Source organism: Pithys albifrons, chromosome 2, assembly GCF_047495875.1.
Source record: "Pithys albifrons albifrons isolate INPA30051 chromosome 2, PitAlb_v1, whole genome shotgun sequence".
Classification (NCBI taxonomy): Eukaryota; Metazoa; Chordata; class Aves; order Passeriformes; family Thamnophilidae; genus Pithys; species Pithys albifrons.
The window spans coordinates 19,326,828-19,346,111 of NC_092459.1; the positions used below are offsets into that span (position 1 = coordinate 19,326,828).

At 35.4% G+C, this 19,284-nt stretch overlaps 1 protein-coding gene across 1 annotated transcript in view; it reads left to right on the top strand.

The window, feature by feature from the left end:
* The window catches only part of MYOM2 (myomesin 2), a 66,617-nt gene that overhangs the window by 22,851 nt on the left and 24,482 nt on the right, over positions 1–19,284 (top strand). Inside the window, exons 13-22 of the mRNA XM_071547814.1 lie at positions 1,373–1,500; positions 4,245–4,428; positions 7,528–7,702; positions 8,444–8,565; positions 10,721–10,908; positions 13,395–13,521; positions 16,976–17,154; positions 17,305–17,419; positions 18,009–18,165; positions 18,270–18,376. Of these exons, the coding sequence (XP_071403915.1) occupies positions 1,373–1,500; positions 4,245–4,428; positions 7,528–7,702; positions 8,444–8,565; positions 10,721–10,908; positions 13,395–13,521; positions 16,976–17,154; positions 17,305–17,419; positions 18,009–18,165; positions 18,270–18,376 (1,482 nt within the window). The remainder of the gene's footprint in view (positions 1–1,372; positions 1,501–4,244; positions 4,429–7,527; positions 7,703–8,443; positions 8,566–10,720; positions 10,909–13,394; positions 13,522–16,975; positions 17,155–17,304; positions 17,420–18,008; positions 18,166–18,269; positions 18,377–19,284) is intronic.

A 19,284-nucleotide genomic window follows, 5' to 3' on the forward strand; every position in this document is an offset into this window, starting at 1 on the left:
TATCATTACAAAGTATGGTAGCTTTGGTTTTTTCAAGAATGTAAGAAAACATGTTGAGATTTAGTTATGTGAAACCAGTTGGAAACCTTTTGACTTTATAAAGTGAAGGATTATTGTAATTTTCTTGACTGTATGTTGGTAATTTTTTCTTAAACTCAGTTGATTCATGTGCCTTTCTGAAAGAAAATATAGAGTTTTAGGAAATCAAATATAGAAAGCATCAAGAGAAATAAATTTTCATTGGATATGTCAGTTTGCTTTTAAAAAATCTGATTTTGATTGGGAAATATATATGATGAAATAACATCAGTGTACATTTTGAACCTGGTTCATTCTACAGATGTTTATAAACTGTTAAAACATAACTTCCATGATTTAGAGATAATTATTGAAACACTTTTCTCTTTTTTAATGTCAAATCTTGAGCATTTAGGGGATATATGCTCTTTGCTAGCCTGAGAAATGGAAAATTGTACCTTCAATGAACAAAACTTTTTGTTTTCTTCATCACAAGCCATAAAATAAAATATTTGTAGGTGTCTTGAGTTGCTATTTGTGACGTGTTACCAAAAGGAAGCTTGTGTAGCTCTGCCTGTGTAGTGGTCCTTCACAGTTCTGAGCCTCTCCTATCTGGAGCTGTTTTACACCGTTGTAATTCCTTGGATTATGGAACTAGCTTTTTCTCACATGCTTGTGGGTGAGTGGGACCACAAAGGGCCATGCAGAATTCTTCCAGCCTGGCCCAGGGTAGGCAGATTCTCTCTGACACTCCTGGTAACCCCTGCAGAGTGAGAGGGGTTTGATCAGGCCACACTACCTGTTGGAGCCACCAGAGGAGTGGTGGCATCTCTGATTCACAGATTTTACAAGAGCTTTTGACTACACAGCTGGTAATATCATCATGTTACAGGATACATTGCTAATAGGTTCTACTCCTTTTTCTACTTTCCTCTTTGTTTTAAAGGTGCTTTTCTCCTTGTTGTACTTCCCTTCCAGATATTTTTTCGATTCTAATTTCTCATACTAACTCTTTAGATTTTTGTCTTTGATCGAAAAATCTCATGTTTGCATACAATGAGGCTTTTTACCAGCAGATCAAAGTAATTAAGATGTGATCAAAGAAAAAAAAATGAGACAAATGCACAGGTTTTCAGGGGGCATGTTTAACATTTATTGAAATAGTAAGTAACCAGCTATTAATACTGCAATTTTATTTATCAAAATTTAATTGAAGTGAGCAAGTGAATGTCAAAGATTGACATCCAAGCCCCTAATAGCTGGGCATTGCACTGCAGGTTGGGAATTCAGCATGAGTGCTGACCCTGGGGGTTCATCTGCTGTTTAACACTCTCTACATTTATTACTCTTACAGGGCATGTTCAGATACCAGGCCCTCCCACCAATGTACATGCTTCGGAAATCAGCAAAACATATGTTGTACTCAGCTGGGATCCACCTGTTCCCCGTGGCAGGGAGCCGCTGACGTATTTCATTGAGAAGGTACTGTACTGTGCAGTGGCATTCTGCTGTAAGGTGCTTCATTGCTGTGTGCAATTACCTTCAACCCATTTTCAGAACTGCAGAATGAACAATAAAACTAACACTTTCTGTGGTCTTGCAGGATTTGGAAATGGGATATTAGACAAGCATGAATAATCAAATGTCTTATTGCGTGATTTAATAAGCACTGAAATTCAAGGTCTGGGAAAAAGGATGTCCCTATGCTGTTTGCTTTCTGCTGTCTAAAATGGGAACAAACTACTTGTGTAAATTAGCAGTTTAAAAAAGTGGAAAAGAAACATTTTAAGTTTCCTACAGGCAGGATTGTAAGTTTTCAGTCTGTCTGTAATAAAGGGAAATTTCTGGTAGTCTGGTGGAAGGCCAAGAAATAAAATTGATTCCTAGTTTAATCTTCACTTTTGGAAAGCAGATTTCTGTGATCACAGTAAAAGAGGTTTGTTCTTTACCCACCTAAGTGACTAAAATTTAGATAAATCTGTCCATGAGCCAGGTTTCCAAATTATGGTGGGTTACAGCGGGCTGTTACAAAGTTTTTCCAGTAGGTAAAATGAGCCTTGTACCTGACCTCTAAAACTCTTACTTGTCAAGCTATACTTAGCTCTTATGAATTATGGTACTACCATATCCTCTCTCTTAACTATCCACAAACACTAAACCTGTCCATAAAACTGCCACACATTCAGTTTACATCTTGAATATCGTTACAGCCTTTTCTCAGGCCCTTACTATGCAGGTTGTTTTCTTACATCTCGAATTCTGCACATTCCTCCACAGTTCATCTCCCAGCCATTCTGTTCCTATCACTCCTCTTTCTCCAGAACTCATCTTGTCTTTTCCTTCTTAGATAAATGAAGAATCTCCACTTCAAAAGACCTTTATAGCTCATTTCTACATTCTTGATCATCCATTAGCTGTTGGATGTTGAACAAATTGGTGTAAAATGAAGACCAGTCACTAGTTAAGTTTTTCAGCAAGCATGGCCGTGATTTCTCCTACTCTGCCTTTCACATTCAAAAGAAGTAATGAAAATTTCTGTAGAAATAAGTGTCTAGTTTTTCCTTCTAGCAATAAATTAGCATGTCTTCCTTGCACTTATTCTCAGCTACATATGTCTGCTCTCATCTATAAAAGTCAAGCATATTGACTTAAGGATTTTGAAGCAGCTCATGTCATGGAAATACCTTATTATTTCTTGAAAATGCAGAAATAGCCCAGATTAAAAAGCTCAGAGGTAGATTTCCATTGAGTGGACACCTACACTTGGTTATCTGAATTTCATTCTAAGTATGAACTGAAAAATATACATTATCTTCTTGTTTTCCAGCAATAACTTTTTGTTATACTAATTAATACCTCAATCTAAAATATTTCTGCATATAAATAACTAATATATATAACCTAGTTCATAGAGGAATGTTTGCTTTTTACTATCCACAGTCATCTGTTAATTTAGAAAACCAGAGTTTCTAATTATTTTGTTTCAAATGAAGAAGACTTAGTCCTGAAGAATAAAAATTTATTTGTAAAGGCTTCAAGAACCTCAAAATAGAAATGAGTTTTCTAGGTTATAAAGGGCCACATTCTCTTAAAATCATTATTCAGCAGATAAATCACATCAAACAGCAGATCAGAATGTGACACTATTTCATTCCTCTGTGAAAATGAAATGCAATAATTAATGATTTTTATGGCAGGAAGTAAAATATATAGCAAAATAACATTTATTTCATACTTTCCAGGTTTTTATTATGAAGGAAATGAATGTTATGTTTCTTTTTTCTGTTGAGAACACTAAGTGGGTTGAGTATCTATGAAAAAGATTTTGATATATGGACTCCAGTAATTTACATTTTATTATATCTGTAGTAGTCTTCATTATTTACAGGTTAGTTTCCAAGCACACATGAAACACTGTTCCTCCTCTAAGAAGTTCACAGTCTATCAGGTTTGGTTCCCAGGCTCTCTGTTCCAAAATTTTATAAACATATGATTTGTATGCACCTTTCTGTACATCAAAGAAATTTTCTTTAAGCTGTTTATTGGGGACTTGGGTTTTACTAAAATTTCTGAAAGATTCCATGACTAATTTTTGGTTAGAGTAAACGGTTTATGTGGGAAATCTAATGGACAGCAGACTTCTTTTGGAGTGCTGGTTTGCTGGCACTCCTCCAAGTGCAGTTGTGGTGATGATAAGCTCAGCTGCTGCATTGAGAATATTCAAAAGTAATTACTTCATTTGATAAATGCTTTTCGGGAGACGACATTACTCAACAGAATACATAAAGTAGTGAGTAAAGTAACATTTCCCTCTCTACCTTTCTGCAGAATTTGGATTAGACCTCTCTTGCTTGATACCACACCTTTGGGTATTCAAGTGAGTTTTGCAGGAAATGAGAGTAATTCTTTTGAGATCAATCACAGTATGAGAGTAATTCTTTTGAGATCAATCACAGTTGACAGTCATGGCCCTGACTGAAGGCTGGCTGTATGTACAAGTGGGCATGTATTGAAGTCGAGACATGCAGGGAGACAGTGAGGTATTCAGACCTTTTGAAGAGTAATGGCATGCATGAGCTATGGGAATTTGCATATATTTGAGGCATTTGAGAGTGATCCTTCTCTCATAGCTCTTAAATAAATTCATGATAAGATGCAATACAGCAATATGTTCAGTTTTTGACATTTCACAGAAATGATTCACAGATTTTTCCTTTTTTTTTTAGTCCATGGTTGGCAGTGGAAGTTGGCAAAGAGTCAATGCACAGGTTGCAGTAAAATCTCCTCGCTATGCAGTGTTTGACCTTGCAGAAGGAAAACCATATGTTTTCCGAGTGTTGTCAGCAAACAAACATGGCATCAGTGATCCATCTGAAATCACAGAACCCATTCAACCACAAGATACTGTTGGTAAGGCATCAATTGTAAGACATTAATATTAAAACCAGTAGATATTTTGCAAAATGGAAATAGCCCTCATTATAATTAGATTAATGTAACTACAGTAATACTAATGGACTTTATTTCTTTTCAATTCTGTGAAGGTTTTCAAAAAGATCAAGTTGCTAAATTTTAAAAACTTTCTAAAATTTTCCTAAAGTTCACAATTCTCCTTACTGAAAACAATAATCACTAAAATGTGAAATTATTTTTAGTTATTCGCTCTTCAGTGCTCTATTAATGTGGCTTTCCAAAACAATAGGATAATTCAGGTTAACTGCTAACTTAGATAATTATATTGTCTGACTCAGGTAATTATATACGACCTAAGTCCCTACAGTTTGAGCTAGATAAGGTAGCCTTTCATTTCCTTATTAGTATTCTAAGTTGAAAATTACTGCTGGTGAAGAATTACTGTGGCATGCAGATGAGTAGATTTCGGGGTCAGGGGAAGATACAACTACATATTCAATGGTAATTTTCCAAAAGAAAATGAAATGTTTATCCTGGGACCATATTCAGAAAAACAGATGAAAACTTAGGGAGTGACTATTCGTCTTGTTTTTCAAATATTTGTTTTGCTCTTGCAATTTTGAAGAGATCACATATGACAGCTCCATGTATTGATAGCTGTTACTGTTAAGTGCACCTAACTCACCAGGACACTTGCTAGTAATATAAAAAATATTTACTGTATCTGTTATACCATTGTTAAAAAATATAATCCTTCAGCTTGATCTGTACCTCTGCATGATAAAAGCATTTTTCTTTTATATATTCTTGATTTGATGTCTCATTAACGCATATAAATTATTTAAACCATTCAAGATCTCCCAAGGTAGTGAAGAAAAGCACTGTATTTATTTCGCTTAGTACATAAAATAAGATAGCCACTAGGGCTTAATGCACTTCATTCTGAATAAAAGACAGCTTTAAATAAAGCCCAAAGCAGAAGACCTATTTTAAAGAGAAACTGCAGGAGTATTTTCAGAAATAGTGCTTACCACTTGAGCTATAAAAAACCAGACACATGGCTCCCTTTAGTTGCCTTCATGTAGGGTCGTTTGCTGTTCTTGTGAGTAGTTGAGTCAACTTCATGGGGATGGTAATAATTACACAGCAATTATGGGCAGCTTATGAAGAGAAAATAGAGAATGGATGGGAGTATTTTAGGCCATCCAAAATGATGCTTAAAATGATGCAATTGAATTGAGTAGTAAAAGAGTATTCAGTTTGAGACTAAAATCTAAATTTAGGTGTTTCCATGTAGGTACCCACAGGTGCACTAGATGCCTCTGCTCTCACTGTGGCAATTGGAGCATGGAAAATAAAGTGACTGATATTGCCATAAGTTGCCCCATGGCACCTAGTTGTGGAGTGTCTGCATCAAATTTCAGGACTCAACCAACCACTGTTCAGAGACTCAGTTTAACTGGCTAAACAGACATCTAGTACCTTTAAAAATGCTTTAGGTTTGTCATTTCAGAGGACTGTAGATATTATTTCCTGGATCATATCTGACAGCTGCACGAAGAAGTGTCAGATGCTCTAAAATGGCCCTAAAGGAATTTGTTTGGGTAACTGAATTAAGCCCTAGCTCTTGGATTATAATGCCGGTTTAAGAACATGTGGTTTTAGACATTTACGCTGAACAGCTCTAATGTAGGTATGTTTATCTCAGATTGAACACATTTGATCTCACAGATTTATTGCATAAAGTACATTAGCTTGTAAGTATTAGTTTTTATTCTAATATTGAAGGACCAAGTGGAAAAAACTGATACCTTTCTTTTGTTCCATGCTGCTTGTAGTTCTCTGCAATATATCAATCTGAGCAAACTAAAATGCCTTAAATAGGGAGGTAGTAGTTGCCTCTCAACCTGTCATGCTAGGTTGAGTCATTGCGTTAGTTTCTTAGATTTTGAAACCTCAGATTAATATTTCCTAGGGAGAACTGTGGTTAACAGATCAAAGGAAGCTTTATCCACTTCTGCTTGTTGCTGCTAAGGCTGGTCCTGGAGTACTGGTTCCAGTTCTGGCTTCCTTATTCTAGAGAGATGATTGTGGAGGAGCTGGAGAGTTCCTCTGGATGACAACCAAGATGGCCAGGGCTTTAGAGACTAAGGCCTCTGAAGAGAGGTGGAGGTAAATGGGCTTGTTTAGTTTGGTGACTTACAACGATGATGGTGCCAAACTGTTCTCAGCAATGCCAGATGGCAGAAGAAAGAGGAAACAGCCAAAAATTTTAGCTTAGTAAGTTATACTGGACATACTCATTTAATTAAAAAGGTGCAAGAGTGAAGTGATGGAAGAGGTTGTGCAGGGAAGCTGTGAAATCTCCATTTTCAGTAGTTTTCAAGATTCAGACAAACCCTTGACTGGAAAATCCAATTAATTGTTAGTGATAATTCCATTCTCTGTGATAAAATAAACTAGATCATCCTCAGAGATCCCTTCCAACCAATACTCCTATGCTTCTGAAAATTCATCTAGCTAGGTTTAGCTAAACTCTTTGCATTTAAATATATGTTTAAAATTGTCCTGAAAAGCTCATATTTTATAAATTAACATTGTCATTAGTTGACTGGAAGGCAGCATTTCTTAACACTCATGATATACCTGTACAGTGTATGTGCATGTTTTACTGATGCAGTAGTGCTACAGGGATATGAGCTGTTCAACAACCTCTTATTTGAAGGAAGACTTTTAAGAGTGAACATTTTCATATGTATACGGCTTCACCCACACTGATATTTAAAATATATTCTAACTGAATTCTCAGAAAACCTATAAAAAAGGAGATTGGTAAGGAGCCTCATAGCTTAGACTATTCTGAGTAAACAAATAGAAAAATAAATATATTTGTACACATGTATATATCCAGTATCCAGATTTAGAGTGAAAGAAATATACTAATATATAGATTTCTCATATAACAATATTAACTTGGTAGGAGAAGTCATAACTCTAGTGATGATATATGATAAAAATATAGAGTGTTTCATCTAGCTCAAATTGCTTTTACTTTTATGTATTTCCTAATTGCATGTTTTTTCTTCATTTTCTTAGTTGTCCCATCTGCACCCGGTCAGGTGGTGGCCACAAGGAATACAAAGACATCAGTTGTAGTTCAATGGGATAAACCAAAACATGAAGAAGATTTATATGGCTACTACATTGACTATTCTGTGGTGGGGTCAAATCGCTGGGAACCCAGTAACCATAAACCTATTAAATATAACAGGTATTGGCAAGATTTCTGTATTTTTGGGAGGTATGAAAGTTGTAGGATAGTTTTAAGCCAATTTACATGCTAAGGCATGGTATTATAATGGAAAGATAATATGGAATGAACGTGAATTAAAACAATCTGCAGATTTAGAGTTAAATTTTCAAATTGTAGGGCAGATGGCAGACTTTCCACTTCTCTCTCTCTTTTCTTTTTTTTTTTTCTCCAAAAAGAAGCATTATTTTTTTATTCCATAACTTCAAGTTATATAAGCAAGTTTTAGAGACATGATCTGGAGTGTCTTGGACATGAGTAAGCATAAAATAAATACCTTTGTTAAAGTATGAATCATGTTATGAGGTAAACAGACCTGATTCACATGAGTATGAGAAGAAGAGAGAATTCAAAATCTAACCCTAATTGAAAACTATTTTTAATAGTGACTATAAAAGTACAGCAAAAAATACAGTCTCTTCCCAGAATAGATTACAATTTAGCAAGCCAAAGTTCAGAAGGACTATATTATATTTTATCTCACTCTACCTGCTAGATCAGCATTAGCAATCCAATGAATGACTTTGGTTCCAGTGTCCCATTCAATTATATTGTAGTACAGCATATCATTGTATTACAGTTTCATCATGGAAATATTTTCCTTTGTGAAGCACTCCTGAAATCAAACTCTAACTGTTACAACAACAGCATAGAATGGTTCCTGTAATATAATAATCCATAATGCTATTTTTTTTAACCCAGGTTTGTTGTTCACGGTTTGGAAACTGGAGAGCAGTACATCTTCCGTGTGAAAGCTGCAAATGCTGTAGGACTGAGTGAAAACTCACAGGAGTCGGAGGCTGTTACAGTACAGGCAGCCCTTAGTAAGTGTGATTCTGGGCAACTCAGCTTCTTGTTTCTTGATTGAATCATATATTTTGAGCAAGCATCTCCTTTGATCTGATTTGCTATAACAGCCATATTGCAGCCATTGAGCAAAAACTTAATGATGTCTAGGCTCTGGCATCTGGCTATTCTAGAGAAAATAAATTCTTATATAAAAAGCATTATTTATAATATCTATTAGAAATACTGGGTAAATGCACTATAATGACAAGGTTGCCTTCTACTAGGCTGTATGCAAGAAGGTTAAATTTTGAATAAGTTAGGCAAGTAGTTTCTGAGTGACTTGGAGTGGCAAAAAAGTTTTGCAACAGACTGCTCCATTTAGAGGAGTCTTGGGAAGCTTTATTACTGTGTGGCTGAACCAAACATAAAATTCCCTTTATCTGCCTCAGGTTGAAGCACAGTGTACCTCCACTGGTGCCCTGTAACCAAAATATCAGTGTAAAATCAACTGTGCAACCTTCAATGGGAATGATACTGAAAGGCTGGATAATTATTTAGAATAAAAAGTACATGGGTCTGGGCTACTATGGTCTGATTTTCATTTCTGGAGAGTTTCATTTCATACTGAATAATTTAAAAAGGAATTTAAAATAGAATTTAAAATAGAACACCTTTTCCCCAGCTGAGTGGCCTCTGTCTCTTGAAGAACATCAACAGACATACTTGTCAGAAAAAATCCTCTAAAAGTTTATAATTCAGAATGGCTAATAGATGATAAATTTGGTTGTTACTGACAAAGTTACTCTATTTGATATTTTTAGGACGAGGTGTGCTTCATATGGGTAGGTGGTGCATGAACACTTGTACAATTATCACCACTATGTTGTAAATGCACTTGCACCTATTGGTCACTGTGTGTTTTGAAGATGAGGGTTGCATGGGGTATATCACTAGACACAGAGCACATGGATCTTACACATTCTTATGGGATATGGATGGCTTTTATCCATTTCGGTAGCCTTAGCAGGAATTTAGCAAGTCTGTTAATAGGTGACTTACATTGGCATGGCCAGAATCTTTTTGTAGTATTATTTTAAGGGCATTTATAAGAGTTTTCTATGGTCATTCTTATTTACCAAGAGGTGACAATAAATGCAAAGGATGCATTTCATGACTCTGAGGAAGCCTACTTGAAAAAAAAAAGAATAAAAGGCCAGTACTGCTGATTATTCTCTGTTTTTAAGCTGATTGTTAGTACCGCTACAAGATCAGGGACTCTACTAAGGGCTTTTGCTAATGTTGTCTCTTCCAAAAGAGGTACGTTACATTCTCTCAAGTTATACTGGTAATCCAGCTGAAAATATCAGATGAGCTTCAGGGCCAGGTGCTTAGCCTGCACTGACTGCTGCACACCAGTGTCAAGAAAGGGGTATCTTTGGGCAAATTTTCAAGCATGGATGGCAAGTGCAAAACTGTTTGACAGAAGGAGTGCTTGCTAGTAGCAGGGGAATAAAAGGCTCAGGAAAAAGAGTTTTCTTCATCTCTAGGAAGATGACTGGGTGACATTTCTGCTTGTGCTACTACCGATGAAGTAAACCCATGCAGGTAAACTCATGAAGGAAATTATTTTTCTACCTCAACATAGATTAAATTAGTGAAAATCTAAATATTTTCTATTTCATATAGGACAGAAAAGTAGTCACAATCTGAAGAAGGCATATAGTACAAGGATAGGGTGGAAAAAATATGATTGCCATAGATAAGTCAGTCATATGACTTAATTTCTTTCAAGTTCATAGCCCTTTTCATTATTATTGGATGCTTTTTACTGTATTCTATAAGAACTTGAGCAGCTTATTTGTTTCTTAGCTGGAAATGTTCTGATCCATCTCCATCTTCTAGCATAATATTTGGTCTGGAGGGACTTGCTGAAATTACTACTTCCATAACAAAGATTATTCTTGCTATTTCCTGAGTGGACAGAACATTAGTCAGATGTTTCAAAAGTTTCCACATTGATATCTGGTAACAAAATAAATGTTGTTTATCAACTTTCCAACTACTTTGCTACCAATATGCAGCTGACATCAGTATGCTGCAGAAACCAAAATCAATATAAAAAATGCTAAACAACTACACTGCTGTGTTTTAGACTCTGTCTTAACTCTCATGTTGCTTGATTCCTTATAGCTTGCCCATCATATCCTCATGCTATCACACTTCTGAACTGTGATGGTCATTCAATGACTCTTGGCTGGAAGGCACCAAGATACAGTGGAGGTTCACCAATCCTTGGTTATTATATGGATAAACGGGAAGCTAACCATCAAAACTGGCATGAAGTTAATTCTTCCCTCATTACCCAGACAATTTATACGGTTGGTATTTTTTAATCCTTATGTTTTTGGAGTTGATTTGTATTATTTTGGGGAGTTTACACAGAAATTCTTTAAATCCTTACTACAACAAAACTAAGTGCTTCCATTTGGAGAGTAACAAAGCTAAAAACTGGGGCTGACAATCAGTGCCATTCCCTGCTATGAAATTCTAAGCCAAAGGGCATTTGGATGAGAAAATTTTTGAGGGAAAAGCATGAAGCACATTCTTCACAAGGAAGAAGATGAGCTATAAATTTCTTCACAAACTGTATTCATTAATGATCACTACATGTAGCACCACTGTTAGCGATACACAGGGGATAGAAGCATTTAGCAGGGCCAATGAGTGTACTGTCTGTAGAACTGGAGACTTGTAAATGAAATGAAGATGGGCCGAGAAAAAAATGTAACTGTCCCTGTTCTTACTCTCAAGATCTGCCTTCACCTGACAAAGGATGTATATTAACAAACCTAGCCTTATGTCTCATAATCTCCTTTACAGACTACCAGTTTTGAAATAAATTACTTCTGGTTGCACTTACAATGTATGAAATGTTTCTTACAAGATAAAAATTTGGATGTGAACTTCCTTGAGGAAAAGTTAAGGAGATAGGATACAGCAAGTAGTGTATCAATCTGATGCTTGTTAAATTAAGTTAAACAATCAGATTTAATTCACAGGTACTTAAAATTTTATTTCTGCAAGTCAGCAAGTTTCCTGTAAACTTCAGGGCAGAAGTAACTCTTGCTGATAATCAAAACTACAGTATAAAATAATGCTGCAGATGAGCTAAGGAAGAATGTTTCATGAACAGAAGGCAGTCAGCAATACTCAGGTGTCTGTGTGCTTGTGACTGATTTTATGACTAGCCTCTCTGTCATAGCAGATGGAGCATAGGCATTGAGAAATAAAAAAGGGCAGGTAGGAAAGGCTTGAAAGAGCAATTCTAAGCAATGCTTTTCAGTTATTTTTATTTTTAATGCATTTGTAAACAAATGAGTAATGTAAATTAGTGGCCACCGTTCAGAATTTAATTGGATATTTAACTCTCAGTCCTGCCTGTAACTGTATTTGTGCCTGAAGGTGCATCTTCATACATTAGTTTGAATGACTGGAACCTGAAATACTGATGGGAAATAAAACCAAGACAGCTTTTAGTAGCACAGAATATTTTATGACATACTGCAAGCAGAGAATGCCCCAAGATATACAGTTCAGTGCTGGGAAATCACTAAAGGTTTAACCTTCTCTGATTAAATAATTCCATGGGAACTCCACAAATATTCCTTCCCTTAATAACCTGGGATTTCAAAATCATTTTTACAGTCTGAGCTGTTATTCTGTCTTGTGAGTCATATATATAACTTTCTGGCTTCAGGAAATGACTTCTAAATTATTTTAGTGCCTGACTTTTCTATTTTACCTTCTTTGCTTTGGTCTTGTGCTTATGGCTACCCCATCATGACATGTTTGCTACCACCCTTTCAAATGTTTTTACCACTAAAGGAATCATACCAAGATCCTTCTTTAGCTCACATTTTCACAGAGAACATCACTATAGTTGATTTATTCAGGAAAATCTAAAACTTTTTGGTATCTCCAGAAGAAGTACGACTTTTAACTCTCTCCTTCTCTTGTGACATATGATTAAATATAACTAGGATATAACTAGGAAAATTATACAGAGGGATGAGGTGTAGAAGACTTGTTTTTTAGTATTTAGGAGGTCTGAAATAGAGCTGCTACTATGAGGTGCTCAGAGTATCAAGACATTAGTGCCTTTTACTCCTCTACTTTCATATCAGAATCTGAAACGCTGATGTGGGGATGGGCTCATTAGATAAGTCAGGGTTCATTTACCAGAGGTGTTTGCAGAGGAATGGCATGGATTCTGATCATCCCATTGCCAGTGCTTCCTTTCTCCTTCATAATGGTAGGTTATGTTAACTGAAAGATGCACACAAGCCAGAAAATAATTACTGAGGGACTCTTTCCCAGAGATATATCAGCACACTGTGGAACCAACTGGATTGTTTTTACTCCATTTCCTGTTGCATTCCTTTCTACCTTGGTCAGTCCACTGCAACTTCTTTAAATCAAAGTGCCATTTGAACCCTTGCAGAAGTGTTTGGCTTATGAGTAGCCATTCATATGCAATGCAAGAAGATATTTCATATTAGAACACTCACCCATTAATATCTACTAGTGGTCATTCATTGATTGGGCTCCCCGGACCTTTGCTCTTACAGTCTTTCATGCCAATATATGAGTGCTCTTATACCCAGGATAATGTGACAGAAATGTGAAACTATAATATAGAACTCTGCAGAATGTTTGATTTAAGAATAAACTCTTCAAATTAGATCCTCCAGCAAAACTCTAAGGCCTGATAATTAATTAACCAAGTCTTTTATTCAAGTATTTATTAAATGAATATAAATTGTGACTTCTGATATATTGAAATATTTTTCTCAAAATAAAACAGGTAGAGGATTTGACAGAAGATGCCTTCTATGAATTCAAAGTTGCTGCTGCAAATCTGGTTGGAATCGGTCAACCTTCAGATCCCAGTGAGCATTTTAAGTGTAAAGCCTGGACTATGCCAGAACCTGGTAAGTCTATTAGTTCTTCATGAATCTCAATTCCACATAAACTCCTTAAAACACAGCTAGTGTCATGTTCCAGCCAAATTCTGCTGAATGTCTTTTGCTTAATTTCTTCCATATTACCTGTTGAGTTGCCCTTGCTTCTGAGATCTCTTAAAAGCTACCTCCACACTCCCACTGATGACACTGAATCTCCTGGGAAATAGTTGACCTTTACTCCGCTTGCTGAGTGTCCCTTTCTTTCACTACCCACATCATCTCAGAGCAAAAAGCCTTGAGCCTTTAGTCTGTGTTTGCATCTCTGTCAGCTCTTCAAGTCCTACAGACTCCTCTTTACACTCATCACCTGTACAATATATAGGTGTCTCTGCACAATAACTGCAGTCTATTAAGAATATTCCCAGAGTGCCAGACTCCAAAACTATGTTAGTTTTTGGTCATAACTGACAATATAAAAGAGGACTGCATCGCTATAGTCTCCCAGTCTCAACTAGTGTGCTTATGTACATGTGTTTCCCCTAGGTTGTACTTAGGTGTTGCCTGATAGATTATTATTAGCCAGATGTTAGATCAAATGTGTTAACAAACATACAGTAGGCAAGACTATGTGCTGGTGCTCAAAACCTGTGTCTAGGTTATCTGTAGTTTAGCAGTGAAGATATAGCTGAGGATTGTAAATTGCAATGCCAAGTACTGTGAATTCAGGATCTCTACGAAGAGGAAGTTAAACTGTAATCTACCTCTTGTGAGCATATAAATATGTGCCTAAATATTGGACATCTAAGTCTCAGTTCTCTGGACAAGACCTATTCCTAATCTTACTATGCTTACAGTTTAAATGTTTCTTGAATATTCCTGAATCTTTCTTTCTGCAACCTTCTCCATAGAGTATGTATTCACTATTGTTAAAAAAATACCACATTTTTTGCTCTTCTTTTAATGTTTTCTAGTTGGTTCATTTATTTCTTAAATGGCAGTGAAAAAATTAGAGACGCTATTTCAAATGAAGATTTTTTAATGCTGACATAGAAATATCACCTCCTACAGTTAATTTGCCTGCTTACATATCCCCTTCTATTTGCCTTTTAAAACAAAATTTGCACTGGTTTGCTGAGTTGAAAGTTTAGCTCTCTTTAATTCCCATATTCTTTTCTGCAAAACTATTTGTCAGAGAGTTGTTCTCTAGATTTTATAGCTAAATTCTTCTAAGTTCATAAATATTGCCATATGGATTTAATGACATGACAAAGCTGCCAACACTAAAATGTTTAATCTTCTGACCTTAACTCAATTTGTGTTAATTACATTTTCTTATTATCTTGTAATATCTAGTATAAATGCATCATCAGTTGAATAATTGTATTTCTTAAAGAAAGGATCTGTGATTTATACTCTCAACAGTGTTTTCAAAACATCAGTGAAATTCTCTAGCATGTAGGCAAGTGAAGATAATCCTTCATTTTAAATGATAGATAAAGAAATTGAATAAAAGGCACTTTCAGGAAATGAAGAGAGTGAAATTACCGTTTTCATTATGAATAAACTGACCTTTTACTCTTTGGCTGATTATGTTCTTATTACGAAACGAGTGGAACGGACAGTATGGCATTCCTCCCGCTTAAAAAAACCCACCACAAGCAAACAGCACTGCCCTCCTTCTCCAAAAAAAAAAAAAGAAAGAAGAAAATTCCAAACGTGTTATAATATTTCACAAGTGGTTTTCTTTGTTTTGTTTTGTTTTTAATACAATTTTAAACAATGGCCTTAGCATTAATGAAAAGAAGTAACTGAGATTTAAAATCAGGAGAAAGAGCCTGACCCTCTTCCCTGACTTACAAAAGATACAGAAGATTAATGTTATGTGACTGTAATATACTCCCAGTGTCAAGGAAATATTCTTTCACCTTTTGATATGGAAGGGAGGTTTCCTTTGAAGGCCAAAACCCTTTGCTGCATTTCCAGCATAAATGAATTCCTTGCCTAGAGTCTATAATTATTTCATCCTGCAGAACTCTAGTCTTAGAACTCCATGAGTTTCTCTGAGCTAGCAATGATAGTTAATGGATTATTTTATATTACTTTGAATAAAATGTAATGTCTAGAGTCTCAGAAGTCTCAGAATACTACATGCACTACTTCTATTGCCTAGATTTCTAGCAGGTGCATTTGACAACTGAATTTTAATTATCTTTGGATATGTAGGCATTTAGATTGGGATTTTTAAAGACCCCTGAGGGAAGGCTTTAGGTTCCTTGAAAATTGCAGTATTTCCATAAGAAATCTAGAATTTATCCTTATAAGAACTGCAACAGGCATTTACTGTTTCTTTTCTGAAATATGCATAGCCACTTTGGAGAAATACTTTTCTAATTTTTTTTTCTTTCCACCCCTGTTTATTTCCTGAATATCATCCTTTACAAATCTTATGTTCATTCATCACTTATTAACATCATGTAGGCTGGAGTGGCAATCAGATTTATTTCTAAGTTTTTTTCATTTTGTTTTTTTAAATATGCTGTAGGGAAAAGTAATATCTTGAAAGCAGAGAAAATCCCTAAGTCTCAAGAACTTTCAATTTTCCTTACTTTAAAGCACAAGAAGGAAGGTACATAATTCGGCTGAATATGAGTATTCTGTCATGGGTGTTTTGACCATGGTAGGAAACTGTCATGACTATGCCTTTACTCTTGCTACTTTTTACTGATGTAAATAAATACCAGGAGTATAGTAAAAAACAATTGATATAAGCTAAACTGAGTTGCACTAGAACAGTTAATTGAAGAAGAGGGAAAGTATAGTAGGGAGAACATAATTTGGTAGCTGCAATAATATAAACTCTCACTTATTTGTAGAGCATCAGGATGTTTTTGGTGCAAATTGTTCTCCTAACAGATATCATCTTAAACAGCTCCTCTTGAATATAGCCATTCACCTCATAATAAAATAATCTTCTGTCAGGGAACGAGAAGCCTGATCCAAAGTCCCCTGCTGCTAGTGGGTTTTGGAGTATGCTGAAAGCTCAAGGCTCACGTATGTCAAAAAAAAAAACAAACCAAAAAACCCCTGATGTTAAATGGGAACCTGAATCAGGCTCGGTGAAGCAACTTTGATGTGGGGCTGGTGAATTAAATAATAGACCAGAAGCCTCTCTTACATGTTGGAAAATCTTAAACTGCATGGATTTTCCACATGATTAACTTTCCCTTGAAATAGAGTTACTGAGATCTAGCTAAGCATGTATGCTTCAGCATACTAATGCCACTCGCTGTATAAAGGAGATATTGTTGTATACAGCCATGAAGAGAAAATGACCTAAATACCACACATACCAAATTTATTGTAGAGGATGAGATTTTTGAAATTGGAGTCAAAATTATAGAGGTGCATTTTGGCTTGTACATGGACAATTAGCAAAACTTCATTATAGTAAAATGAACTTCCAATATTTGAAATGTCTTAGGTCCTGCCTACGATCTCATGATATGTGAAGTTAGAAATACATCACTAGTTCTTCTGTGGAAAGCTCCTGTGTATGAAGGCAAAAGCCCTATTACTGGGTATTTAGTGGACTATAAGGAAGTAGATACAGAAGACTGGATCACTGCTAATGAAAAACCTACTTCAAAGCGCTATCTTAAGGTAACATTTTTCTTACTGAGTTCTGAAAACTTCTGGTTGAGTACCACAAGATATGTATTTGAACTCTGGCTTCTGCTTACATTTTCATATAAGTAAACAACATAGTTTGCATTGTTTTTCAAGTTGGCTTTGCCCTTTATTTTGTTCAAGGTCACTGATTTACACGAGGGTCATACCTATGTTTTCAAAGTTCGTGCAGTGAATGATGCTGGGGTAGGCAAGTCATCTGAGATATCCAAACCAGTGCTTGTTGAGGCACGGCCAGGTAAAATAAACTGTTTAACCTCTTCTGCTTCTAAAATATTAAAATACTCAGAACTGAATTTAATCAATCAGATTCAATATTGTATCATGGATAAATATTTCAGGAGTTGAGAAGCTCTTAGCCTTAAAGAAAAAATCATATGGATACAGAGACAGTGATAAGAATTTTTACTTTACTTACTACAGGAATTATTTGATAATCAGTTATTTTAGCTTTTATTCTAACAAAGCTACTACTTGTTGTGAATGAAAAAAAGTATGAAAACATATTTATTAAAGCTTCAAGCGTGACAATAGATCTAGTTTATTTAAAATTTCTTATCTTCTCATATTCACTTACATCTTAGTGATATGTTTCTCAATAAGCATTTATTTGTTTTAACATTCCTTTTTTGCATGTGTGTAGAGCAAGAAACTTTCTAGGATGTGATGCTAAGTCATAATATGATACAGATCTGCTTTAAAATCCATTAATAAAACCAGGATCTGTTAGAGAAGATGGACAAATTTGCATGGGCTTTGGTAATTTATGAATTGCAGCTTGAAAGAAAAATGCAGCCTTGACATTTGGGTTGATTCTTATTTTGCAGGAACAAAAGAAATCTATTCAGGTGTGGATGATGAGGGTAATATTTACCTGGCTTTTGAGTGCAAAGAAGCTACAGATGCATCTCATTTTGCATGGGGCAAATCTTATGAGGAGATTGATAACTCTGATAAGTTTAAGATTGAAACAGAAGGATATAAGTAAGTCATGCATATCTATCAAATTGTTAGAAATTTGTTATGTTAAAAAGTTCAATAACATGTGAAACCCAACTAATCATATTCTTCTTTATTGGTGATTCTAGTTCTAAGCTGTACTTCAAAAATCCTGATAAATCAGACTTGGGCACTTACTCTATCGCAGTTAGTGACACAGATGGGGTTTCATCTAGCTTCATTATGGATGATGAAGGTAAGGTCCCTAAAATCTCACGTCTTTCTTCTTTTTTTCAAGTCAAGTGTGCTAAAAGTTGCCCAAGGAAAAAAAAAAGAACCCCACAGCTCTGACATCCTTTTTTATGCATTGAGGAAAACCAAAAAAGACTACACAATAGGCTTCATGTGATTACTTATTTTTCTGATTATCATAATGATGAAAGCTGCAATCACTTCAGGCAATATTTTTTTTCCTATCTTTAAAGAAAGATAAAGAATATGCCAATTAGAATAGATTGCTTTACGCTGGGATTGAAATGATGTTTGCAAATATCTGTTACACTTTCAGTTGCTCTTAAGGCTCTAGATACAATTTCATACAACTGAGATACAGGAAATTATTGAAAAAAGGATGATGCTTTAACAAGGTCTGAATGCATTGGGTAAAATTATCGCTTAGCTTGCATTTAGTTTTACTTTATTTCACTGAAACTATTTTGTTTCATTGGAGTGGCAATGAGTTTGTTTCAGTCTGACTTTTATCATTGAGAAGTGCTAACATAAAAAGCAAAGAGGAGAATTTGCTATTTTCCATAGCATAAAAATTACTTTGGGTGCTTTCCCAGTCCTCAGGCTGTACTTGCTATGCCCAGTTCCTTCAGAGTGAAAATCACTCTGCTTATAGTCTTTCTAGGTCATTTAAGGAGAGGAGATGAGACTCAATGGAACGTTTATAGTAGGCCGAACTTTTATCACAGTAAGATACATGTCAAACCACTGTTTCCAAGTAGGCATTGAGAAGAAATCCATGTGCAGGAAAAAATAAACAACAAAAAACCCCAAAAAGGTTCTGCAAGACTTAGTCATTACCAATATCTGAATCTTCTAAGGAAGATAAACTTGTAATTTTTAAAATTTTCTGATGTATTTTATCATGAGAACTGC